At 42.7% G+C, this 12,214-nt stretch overlaps 2 protein-coding genes across 4 annotated transcripts in view; one reads left to right on the top strand and one right to left on the bottom strand.

Moving 5' to 3' along the window:
- chga (chromogranin A) overlaps positions 1–8,701 on the top strand; it is a 27,878-nt gene extending 19,177 nt beyond the window's left edge. Inside the window, exons 4-9 of one of the 2 annotated variants that reach the window (XM_046835604.1) lie at positions 3,132–3,225; positions 5,152–5,220; positions 5,312–5,383; positions 6,397–6,576; positions 7,167–7,471; positions 8,205–8,701. In XM_046835604.1, the coding sequence (XP_046691560.1) occupies positions 3,132–3,225; positions 5,152–5,220; positions 5,312–5,383; positions 6,397–6,576; positions 7,167–7,471; positions 8,205–8,288 (804 nt within the window). In that variant the 3' untranslated portion in view covers positions 8,289–8,701. The remainder of the gene's footprint in view (positions 1–3,131; positions 3,226–5,151; positions 5,221–5,311; positions 5,384–6,396; positions 6,577–7,166; positions 7,472–8,204) is intronic. The other variant, XM_046835605.1, reaches the window with a different exon arrangement.
- A 1,053-nt stretch (positions 8,702–9,754) lies between these two features.
- The window catches only part of itpk1a (inositol-tetrakisphosphate 1-kinase a), a 28,899-nt gene continuing 26,439 nt past the window's right edge, over positions 9,755–12,214 (bottom strand). For both annotated transcript variants that reach the window (XM_046836784.1, XM_046836783.1), the window contains exon 11: positions 9,755–11,534. In XM_046836784.1, coding sequence (XP_046692740.1) covers positions 11,272–11,534 — 263 coding nt within the window. In that variant the 3' untranslated portion in view covers positions 9,755–11,271. The remainder of the gene's footprint in view (positions 11,535–12,214) is intronic.

Here is a 12,214-nt window from a genome sequence, read left to right as displayed (position 1 = left end):
TCAGGGATTGTGAGGATCAGTGATTGTGAGGAACAGTGGTGATCAGTGATTGTGAGGAACAGTGGTGATCACTGATTGTGAGGATCAGTGATTGTGGAACAGTGGTGATCAGTGATTGTGAGGAACAGTGGTGATCAGGGATTGTGAGGATCAGTGATTGTGAGGAACAGTGGTGATCAGTGATTGTGAGGAACAGTGGTGATCAGTGATTGTGAGGAACAGTGGTGATCAGTGATTGTGAGGATCAGTGATTGTAAAGAACAGTGGTGATCACTGATTGTGAGGATCAGTGATTGTGAGGAACAGTGGTGATCAGTGATTGTGAGGAACAGTGGTGATCAGTGATTGTGAGGATCAGTGATTGTGAGGAACAGTGGTGATCAGTGATTGTGAGGAACAGCTGTGATTTTTTCAATGATGCAGCAAATGACCTTCAAATACAAGCCTGAAAACTGAGCTTTTGTTGTCCAGTGAAATATTGCAGAGCTGAAATTCTGTGTGTGTGTGTGTGTGTGTGTGTGTGTGTGTGTGTGTGTGTGTGTGTGTGTGTGTGTGTGTGTGGGCGGTACATATTTGCTGCGGGTGTGACTCACACTGTGACAGTTAAAGCAGTTGGAGTGTGGTGCTGTATAGTGAACAGTGCAGCAGCAGATTTTGAGGCTTCAGTCAGTATTGAGTTCAATTTCAACATTAAATACACACAGGTTCATTTCATCCCACTGACAGCATCAGGGACACTTGGGGGACAGAAGTAATGACCATCCATCCATCCATCCATCCATCCATCCATTCAGCTTCATTCTTAATTCTATCTGTTTATCTGTCAAATACAGTTATCATACTGAGAGAGAAGATTCTAGTCATAGACTGAGAAAGAGAGAAAGAGAGAGACAGAGACAGAGACAGAGAGACATACTGAGTGACCTCACAAGAGAGACTTGGGGAAAAAGTGAAAGAGAGATACAGAGTGAGAGATAGAGACTTGGAAAAAAATGTGATAGAAACTTAGAAAGAGACAGAAATAGAGAAAGACAGAGCAACAGAAAAAGAGATAATTTTACCTCGTCTTCCTTGTATAAAATCTATCTATCTATCTATCTATCTATCTATCTAATCTATCTATCTATCTATCTATCTATCTATCTATCTATCTATCTATCTATCTATCTATCTATCTATCTATCTATCTATCTAATGGCTGGTGTTTCAGGTGGTGATTAGTGAGAGTAGGAGAGGACGGGGTGTGATGGAGATGCAGGACAGTGAAGGACAGGATGTAATGGTGGTGATTATTGAGAGTAGGAGAGGATGGGGTGTGATGGAGATGCAGGACGGTGAAGGACAGGATGTAATGGTGGTGATTATTGAGAGTAGGAGAGGACGGGGTGTGATGGAGATGCAGGACAGTGAAGGACAGGATGTAATGGTGGTGATTAGTGAGAGTAGGAGAGGACGGGGTGTGATGGAGATGCAGGACGGTGAAGGACAGGATGTAATGGTGGTGATTAGTGAGAGTAGGAGAGGACGGGGTGTGATGGAGATGCAGGACAGTGAAGGACAGGATGTAATGGTGGTGATTAGTGAGAGTAGGAGAGGACGGGGTGATGGAGATGCAGGACGGTGAAGGACAGGATGTAATGGTGGTGATTAGTGAGAGTAGGAGAGGACGGGGTGTGATGGAGATGCAGGACGGTGAAGGACAGGATGTAATGGTGGTGATTAGTGAGAGTAGGAGAGGACGGGGTGTGATGGAGAAGCAGGACAGTGAAGGACAGGATGTAATGGTGGTGACTAGTGAGACTGAACTCTGTTGGGGGTCTGGTGGGGCAGGAGTCACGCTGCCCCAGGCTTCATGCTCTTTAGACTTTTTATTTATTATTTGTTTATTATCGCTTTGCTGCCACCTGCATTTTATTCAATAACAAATAATTCAGTGTGTGTGTGTGTGTGTGTGTGTGTGTGTGTGTGTGTGTGTGTGTAGGAGAAATATGTGTATTAGAAATGTGCACCACAATGACTTGTTTCTTTTAGCGTGGCTGTAGAACAGAAGTTTCATGCATCTTGCATTTCCAAAGAAAGAGTTTTAGATGTTCTGAATGCTTTTTTGAGCTGTAGGTGGACCTGCTTTCCCTGGAAATGTATATAAACACGAACATCTGAAACCTCTCTGTGGTGATCTGCAGGACTTGTGCATCATTCAGTAGATATGATGTGAGTCATATGATCTCCTCTCCACTTCATCTCCACTTAATCACAACACCACTGTCCATGACCTACTGCAGTGCCTTGGTGTTGTTCCTCTGAAAGGTTCTCTGTGGAACTCTGTTGAAATTTCTTCACTAGGAATCAGTGATTGTTGAGGAACAGTGGTGATCAATGATTAGTTTTGAGGAACAGTGGTGATCAGTGATTAGTTTTGAGGAACAGTGGTGATCATTGATTCGTCGTGAGTAACAGTGGTGATCAGTGATTGTTGAGGAACAGTGCTGATCAGTGATCAGTTTTGAGGAACAGTGCTGATCAGTGAATGGTTGTGAGTAACAGTGGTGATCAGTGATTGTTGAGGAACAGTAGTGAGCAGTGTTTAGTTTTGAGGAACAGTGCTGATTAGTGAATGGTTGTGAGGAACAGTGGTGATCAGTGAATGGTTGTGAGGAACAGTGGTGATCAGTGAATGGTTGTGAGGAACAGTGGTGATCAGTGATTGGTTGTGAGGAACAATGGTGATCAGTGTTTAGTTTTGAGGAACAGTGATGATCAGTAAATGGTTGTGAGGAACAGTGGTGATCAGTTATTGTTGAGGAACAGTAGTGAGCAGTGTTTAGTTGTGAGGAACAGTGGTGATCAGTGATTGGTTGTGAGGAACAGTGCTGATCAGTTATTGTTGAGGAACAGTGCTGATCAGTGATTGTTGTAAGTCATGTGATCACCTCTCTACCTAAACTTGTTTGAGTTTTTGTGTCCATGACCTGCTGCAGGATCTTGGTGCCGTTCCTCCGCTTTAACCCCAAAAGGTTCTCTGTAGAACCCTATTGTGAACTTCTCACCGGGAAATCAACAAAGATTTCATTGTAAGATTTTGACCTGAAATGATCAGATTTGTGTGTGTGTGTTTTCTGTGGTCCTCACAGGTGATTAAGTGTATTGTGGAGGTCCTGGCTGACATTCTGAGCACACCTCAGTCTTTACCCGTTTCTCAACAATGTCTGGAGACCCTCAGGACCGGTGAGATGTGTTTTATTTCAAATCTAATACTCGAATGAATACCTAGAAGATCAGATGGATCAGATAGAGCAGCAGGTTTCCTGTAAGGTGATGTTTATGGTAAGGAGTCTCCAGTACCAGGGCTTTGTAGCAGTGGGAGGTAAAGCTGTAACTTGAGGGATCTTCACGACAGAGAAGGTCATGATAATTTGCGGTTCCTCTGTAACATGAAAACTTCCACTAGAAGGCGGCTGTGTGTATCCTGCGATCGTTTGGTGTATTGCTCGCACATGCACGTCCGGAATGTGACGTGTCCACAGTGGAGACAAAACAGCACCATGTGACTCAGAGTCATGTTGCCTCCATCATGCTTTACATGGTTTTCCAAAGGCAAAAGAAGTAAAATCTTTGCTTTCATCAGGCCAGAGAACCAGACTTTTCTTCTGCTGAGATTTCAGGATGTCTCCTCCCGCAGCTCAGGATGGTCTGCTCTGCCACGCACCTTCACACTGTCCTCGCTAATGTAATCGCTAACGCGGGTGATTTTCCCCTCGGATACACACTGCTCACGCCGCACAGTTCCTGCTGGGACGAACAAAACTGCCCTGCAATTACAAACTGTTCCACATCCCACCTGCCTCACCTTTACACACACACACATACACACACACACACACACACACACACACACACACACACACACACACACACACCGAGAGCAAAATCGATCAGAGCATTAGCAAGGAAAAATTTAACGCCTGAGAGGACAGAAGTGACAAGGGATGGACAACAGGATGGAGAGAGAGAGAGAGAGAGAGAGAGAGAGAGAGAGAGAGAGATGGAGAGGAGAAAGAGAAAATGGAGAGATGATCAAAATAAGATAGGGAATAACGTAAGAAAGGGATATAGGGAGGTAAAGAGAGAAAGAAAGAAAGAAAGAAAGAAAGAAAGAAAGAAAGAAAGAAAGAAAGAAAGAAAGAAAGAAAGAAACAAAGAAAAGAAAGAAAGAAGAAAGAAAGAAAGAAAGAAAGAAAGAAAGAAAGAAAGAAAGGTAGAGGGAGGGATACAGAGAGACAGAAAGATCTAGAAAGAACAGAGAAAAGGTGTGTGTGTTTGTAGAGAGAGAGAGAGAGAGAGAGAGAGAGAGAGAGAGAGAGAGAGAGAGAGAGAGAATTGTGCTCTGGAATGTGAAGCGCTGAGTCAGCAGTGTGTGTGGAGGTCAGCAGAAAAGGAAAAACTGTGACTCTGCACGAATAACACACACACACACACACACACACACACACACACACACACACACACACACACACACACAGTGATTAATTGTGCAGCTTTAAGAAGGAATGTAATTCACTTCAGCTTTATTTCATAAATTAAAAAGCTAATTAATACAAAATACACACACACACACACACACACACACACACAGAAAGTTCCTGCTGCGTTTCAGCTAAAGCCTTTAACACATTACTGTTTTCAGGAGGACCAGAGATTAGACTTTCTGAATCTGATTTTGTTTATCAGACTTTCTGTATCAGACTTCTTAAATTAAATTTGATATTCTAGATCAGACTTCCTGGATCTGAGTTTTTGGATCAGAGTTCCTGGATCAACCTTCCTGCTTTAGAGTTCCTGTATTAGACGTCCTGGATCAGACTTCCTGTATCAGACTTCCTAGAACTTATTTTCTGAATCAGATTTCCCAGATCAGACTTACTAGTTCAGATTTTTCTTTATTAGACATCCTGAATTAGACTTCCTGAACCTGATTTTCTGGATTATCCAGGTTCAGACTTCCTAGATCAGACATCCTGGATTAGACTCCAAGGACCTGTTTTTTTTTTTTTTTTACATCAGAACTGGTGTGCTACCCTATTTATATTTATATTTTATACATGTGTGTGTGTGTGTGTGTGTGTGTGTGTGTGTGTGTGTGTGTGTGTTTAGATGACAGACTCGTCAGTGTGCTCCGTCACAGGAACTTCCTCCAGGAGCTGCAGGACATCGCTGTAGAAGGTCGTCCAATCTCTCATCGCGTCTCACATCCACTCATCATATTGCTCAGTAATGTTTCTCATAAATCTAACTCCGCCTTCACCCCTCTCAGGACCCAATGAGAGACCTGAAATAGGAATAGAGGAGCGTTCTGACCACGCCCATGATCTCCAGGATCCTGCAGGTGAAACAATATATTATTCATGTCCTTTACTGAACGTTCCACACGTCTTACACACAGACGTGAATTTTTCAGCAGTTGATTATTTCCAATATACAAATATGCCTTCATTTAAATAAATACAAATAATTTTGCATATTATAAAATATTATAAAGGCTGATTAAAAGTCCATTTTGTAAATGTCCTTGTAGGTGTTTCTGCAGCCAATTCAGTTTCTTCTCCTCTGTCAGTTGTTGTGGAATAAAAAAAAGCTTTTAAATTCACATGAATGTATTTGAGATTGTGCAGTTTGCTACAGATGCGGGTCGTGAGCTCTGACTAGTGATGCCCTCTGACCATCCAATCACAGGACGTGAAAATACTGATGTTATTGGACTCCTACTAGAGGGTCTCAGAGTCATCAACTCAAAATCTGATTGGTTACAACAACAGCCTTTAAGCAACATGAACTTACAGGAAATAATTAAATACATATTTATGGATGAAAATATATTAAAACATAAGTCAGTAGAGAAAGTCTTGCTGACCCTGATGGCCAACCACAAAAAAAAAATATATATATATATATATATATATATATATATATATATATATATATATATATATATATATATATATATATATAGTCTATAATGTAGAAAATAGAAAGTATGATGGATAGACAGATGAATGGATGCACGTAGAAGAAAAGGCAGATTAAAAACAAAAAGTAGAAGTATACAGTCAAAGAGGGAAAGGAAGGAAAAGTATGTGAGAAGAAAAAAAGAAAATAAAAAAGATGCGGTTTGATATGTCTCGTCTTTGGCATATGAGGTTAAAGGAAATCGATGTGCTTCATACTGACGTTTCCGCTGACGTCAACATTTGCAGGGAAATGTCAATTGTATGATGTGACGTCAATGAAAAAGGGGGCGGGGCTTCAGCCATTTCTCGAGAGATAAACGTTGAAATAAAAGTCGTATCTGAAGAAAGCTCCTGATTTGTCTGCGGCCGTCTCGCTGTTACCTCCTGACAGACCAGTCGATGCTGATGGCCGTCCTGACGCCGGGAGAAACACTGCAGGAGGGAGGAGCTGAGGAGGAGCAGGAGGGGGAGGAGGAGTCTCAGGAAAATGACATTATCACCCACCCCACGAAGGGAATACGAGTGGTGATGAGGAAAGCAGGAAGCAGTGAGGAAGAGGAAGAGGATGAAGGTGATGCACCTCTATATTAATCACATATTGAAACAACGTTATAATTAAATTAAATAATCTTCGGACCAATCAATTTCATTTGATTGCAAAAGTTTTATGCAAATTAGGTGACGTGGTAAAACCAAACTACTGGTTTGAAGTAATCAAACTTTGTTTCCTTGATGCAATCATCATAATCCTGTCATACACATCTAGCCTGGAAGCCTGATAGGACGAGGAGAGATCGGCACTGCCCACATTGCTAATACAGTTAGCTCGCTACCTAGTTAAGCATGCTAGTTTGCTAATCTAACTTTAGATTGAGGCTATGAAGCCCAACACATACCGAGTAAATCAAAGATTCATTTCTGGCTTAATAATAAAAAAATTATAAGCATGCCAGACAGGCCACGCCCACAAGCAACAAACTGCAAGCTATACGATGGATATGGTTAGTAAAAGCAATATTAGCTTATTAGGTAAAGCAGGAAAGAAAGGGGGCGTTCCCAAATTTGCATATTCATGCATATTTATAGACTCCACCATTTTTTGTAGAAAGTTTTGGTGTAAATCAACATGAGACATTCTAAATAATCATTTGTGTCCTTCAGCAGATCAGGACGGAGCAGCTGGAGCTCTAGAACACAAACAAGTGGAGAAGAAGAAGCAGGAGGAGCTTCATGAGCAAGTGAAGGGGTCTGTGGAGAAGAAGGCGGCTGATGTTGGAGCGCAGAAACCCTCTGGTCGTAGAAGAGAGCCGGACCAGCGCCAGGCTTTCAGCCAGCAGGCGGCACCACCTCACCACTCCAAGGAGGCGTGGCCGAGTCCTGAGGAGGAGGAGCTCCAGATGATGGCAGGAAGAAACCCCAAGGAGGGCAGAGACCCTGAGGAGGGCAGTGGCACTAAGAAAAATGAGGTAATGTGATGTGTTCAGCTGATATCACATTTCCTGAACCTGCACTGAACTGTGTTCTTTCTTTACCCTGATTAATCTCACACTGAAGTACAGCTTCAGAATATATAGAAATATTTCCTGACAGCTCCTTCAGATCTGTGACTGCAGTCCAAACATCTGAAATGCTTCTAATTCAGCTGCAAGACTAGATGAATTCATTCGTCAGTAGAAGATTTGTTAGTGGAGGACTCTTGTAAAAGCCCCTCATTAGTAGAAGACTTGAAAATACAACCCTGATTCTGAAAACGTTGGGCCGCTGTGTAAAATGTAAATAAAAACAGAATCCAGTGATTTGCAAATCTCATAAACGCATATTTTATTCACAATAAAACAGAAAACATATCACATGTTGAAACTGAGGAATTGTTCCATTTTAGGAAAAATGTTGTATTTGATGGCTACAACATGCTAACAAGTTGTGACGGGGTACATTTACTGAGACAAAGTTGTTCTGTGGTCAGACAAATCTGAATTTTTAAGGCTTTTTGGAAACCATGGATACCACATCCTCTGGACTAAAGAAGAGAGGGACCATCCAGCTTGTTATCAGCACTCAGTTCAAAAAACCGTATCTCTGATAGTTTGGGAGTGCATTATTGCCTGTGGCTCCATCAACGCTGAACGCAGTAAGTTAGTAGAAGCCTCGTTACCAGGTGACTAGTGAGGAATATGTTGTGCTTGTGTTGTGGTGCAGGACGCTGAGATGGAGAGCTTGGCAGTGATGGAGAACGAGTTGGAGAACATGGCTCAGAAACTGCATGGGCTGCGACATGGCTGAAAAAAGCAGCATTCTTCTTCACCTCCACCTTCACCTCCACCTCCAAAGGAACCTGATGCTTTGAACCTGATGTTCTTCTGTCTGAAACACACACAGTTCTCTGCAGTGTACACAAACACACACACATACACATGCTCGGGGCCTGATCTGCTCCTGCTTCGCTTAGCTTCACCTCGTTCGCTTTCTAAAGAACATGAGAATATCAAGCTCTAATAATAATAATAATAATAATAATAATCAGTAATGAGGAGTGTGTGTGTGTGTGTGTGTGTGTGTGTGTGTGTGTGTGTGTGTGTGTGTGTGTGTGTGTGTGTGTTTAATAATGCAATAATGTTTTTAATAAAACAGGACTGGACTGTAATGACAGGTGGGAATTATTTTAGAGAAATAAATACTGAGAGTTCTGGAGTGCAGTGGATCAGTGCTGTGTGTATTTGTGTGTGTGTGTGTGTGTGTGTGTGTGTGTGTGTGTGTGTGTGTGTGTGTGTGTGTGTGTACGTTCATAAAATAAAAGAATCCCATCATTTAAAAAAATGAAACAATTAAGCAAAGATGAAAGAATAAAGAAAAGAAGATTTAAAGGATAAAGTGAGTGAGAGGACATTTAAATGTTTCTTTTGTAAACAGAAAGTAACCTTAACAAACAAATAAACAATAGATAAATAAAATTAAGATATTCTCTGTGCCAAGCTAGAGTGGAGTTGAGAGAAATGGCGTGGAATAGAGTAGAGTGGGGTGGAATAGAGAGGGGTGGAGTGGAATAGAGAGGGTGGAGTGGAATAGAGAGGGGTGGGGTGGAATAGAGGGGTGGGGTGGAATAGAGCGGAGTGGGGTGGAAAAGAGAGGGGTGGGGTGGAATAGAGAGGGGTGGGGTGGAATAGAGCGGAGTGGGGTGGAAAAGAGAGGGTGGGGTGGAATAGAGAGAGTGGGGTGGAATAAAGAGGGGTGGGGTGGAATAGAGAGGGGTGGGGTGGAATAGAGAGGGGTGGGGTGGAATAAAGAGGGGTGGGGTGGAATAGAGAGGGGTGGGGTGGAATAGAGAGGGGTGGGGTGGAATAGAGAGGGGTGGGGTGGAATAGAGAGGGTGGGATGGAATAGAGAGGGGTGGGGTGGAATAGAGAGGTGGGGTGGAATAGAGGTGGGGTGGAATAGAGGGGTGGGGTGGAATAGAGAGGGGTGGGGTGGAATAGAGAGGGGTGGGGTGGAATAGAGAGGGGTGGGGTGGAATAGAGAGGGGTGGGGTGGAATAAAGAGGGGTGGGGTGGAATAGAGTGGGGTGGGGTGGAATAGAGTAGAGTGGGATGGTATAGAGAGGGGTGGGGTGGAATGGAAGGGAGTAGAGTGGAATGGAGTGGAGTGGGTGGAATGAAAGAATGGAAAAGTGAAGTGGAGGAATAATGAAAGAAAAGGAAAGAAGGGTGGAATGGAAGAAAGGGCAGAAGTGTATAGTGACACTGACACAGTGCTGTTGTCATGGTGTTTATTCTCCTTCTGTTTCACTTAATTTACACAATATAACATCCCATAATGTCTTCTGATCTCAACATATACACAATACACACAGTGTGTACAGTATGTACAAATATAACACACACACACACACACACACACACACACACACACACACACACACACACACACAGATTATCCCCCGATGAATCAGTCTTTGGTACAGTGACAGTAAAAGTGGAGAAAGCGAGTGTTGGAGAATAAATCAGTGTCACTAAACACTTCTGTCCAAACTGATCAGCAATAAATCGATAATAATCAGAACAGGTTGATCACATGGTGTAGACCACAGCGTCAAAAGTATGCCGTGTTTTAAACCACGTCTGGCAGGAATGTTCACGTGTCCCAATTCCTTTGCCCACATATTGTATGAATGAGAAGATGGTAAGTGGTGAAGTCCAGTGTAAACATGTTGTGAAACATAGTGAGAGAATTGTGTATAGGAATGAGAGGAACATGTTGAGGATCATAGAAAAGAATATGCTGAAGAATATGAGAAACATGTTGAGGAACATGTTGAGGAGAATGTATTAAGAAACGAAAGGGAAGTTTTGGAACCTGCTGTGGAACATAGTGAGAGCAATGTCTTGAAGAATCTGTTGTGGAACATAGTGCGAAGAAAGTATTGAGGAATGAAAGGAATGTGTTGAAGAACATGCTGTGGAAAATAGTAAGAAACGTGCTGAGGAATGAGAGGAACGTGCTGAGGAACATGAGGAAAGTGTGTTGTTTGTCAAGTAATGTGTCAAGGAATGGGCTGAGAAACGAGTTGAAGAACGTGGTGAGGAACGTGGTGAGGAGCAGGCAGACAATGATAATGATCTTGATCTACATTAGACGTGGAAAAAGCTGTACTTTTGATAGTACGTGATACAAGGTATGATTGTGTGCTTCTTCTTCATCTTTAAAGAAATTTCTATTTGAAACTAAAATAAATACCTTGTCATTAGCAGCTGTGTCTGAACGTTAGCCTAAAGTTCTCTTGTTCTCCGTGGTGTGTTGCACACATGAAATGTGTAAGTTACTCAGTAGAAATGAGAAGATCCGATCCGACCCCAGAGCTTTGAATCTGGTTCAGCAGAATCATTTTGATCATTCCAGCAGAAGAAAATCACCAGATTCCTCCACAACGTTTACGGACACAAACTTTTGATCGTAATTTGCAGACGAAGAAATGATGGAGAAATGATTGAGGAACAGAAATGATTCATCAGTGTTACTCAGGAGAAGATTCTACAGCATTCACACTAGAAGCTTCTCGTCTCTTCCTGTCTCTGAAAATGTCCATCATGTCTCCACTAGTCCATCAGGTCAAGCAGCTGGTTTATCTAAATGTCCAAAAAACCCACATAGCAGCGAAATCACCTGGCAACCATGTCGATTTGTATTTTCCTAAAAAATCAGCACACCTTTGGTCATTATATATACAGTTACACATATGTGATGCGAGTAAACAGGAAGTGGTTGAGGTGGGTCACTGGGTGGGCGCATGGGCTGTAAGGGGAGAACATCTGTGCTGGCGGTAACTGGATCCCAGTTCAGCGTTGCAGCTGTTCAGAGTCTGAGGAGGACCCTTCTTCAACACCTCGCTCTCCATCGCCCAGGGAACGCCCTCGTTTCCCAGCATGCCGCAGGGCAGCTGGCTCACACCGTTGGCTCGGAGAGGGGCGTGGCCCTGCAGGACGCTGGTCAGGTGAGTCAGGAGGTCATCAAAGAACGTCGGGACTCCTTCATAACCTGGTGGAAAGAAAAATGGACATTATAGATTATTGTTCCAACATGTACAGATGCGTGGGCTATATGACATCACTTCCTGTTTCCTCCAAGTATTTTATTTCTGAATGAATGCCCGAATCTTACACCTGTAACATTCAGATAAGAAAAAGTCACATGGTCCACAGGAAGTCTAAAATTTCCAAAATTCGAGAAGAAGTACATCAATTCATTCCATGCCGTCTCATTTTATGAGCAAAGATATTGGGACACCTGACTTCTCCACCCATATGTGGTTTTTCTCCAAACCGTTTGAGACTCCAAATCTTATCGTACGTCCTCGGATTCTGGAGCATGAAACATTTCGCATGATCTAGCAGACTCAAACCTGTTCCAGCATCACAAAGCCATGTCTAACATGTGCTTTCCATGGGTTAGAAGATGTGGAAGATCTCCAACTATAGAGCTCCAACCCTATTGAACATAATGAACGTGAACGCTGACTGCGCCCCAGGAACCTCCTTACCTTCTCACCTAGATTAGTGCCAGACTTCACTAACACACGTATCTGATCGAGCAAAAAATCTCTACAAAATCTAGTGGAACATCTTCCCCAGCAAAGTGGAGCTGATTATAAGAGCAGATGAAAACTAAATATGGAATGAGATGTTCTTTTGCTCAGGTGCTCAGGAGTGTATATGGTC

Source organism: Silurus meridionalis, chromosome 23 (genome assembly GCF_014805685.1).
Source record: "Silurus meridionalis isolate SWU-2019-XX chromosome 23, ASM1480568v1, whole genome shotgun sequence".
Classification (NCBI taxonomy): Eukaryota; Metazoa; Chordata; class Actinopteri; order Siluriformes; family Siluridae; genus Silurus; species Silurus meridionalis.
This window is presented reverse-complemented; position numbering and strand designations above follow the sequence as displayed.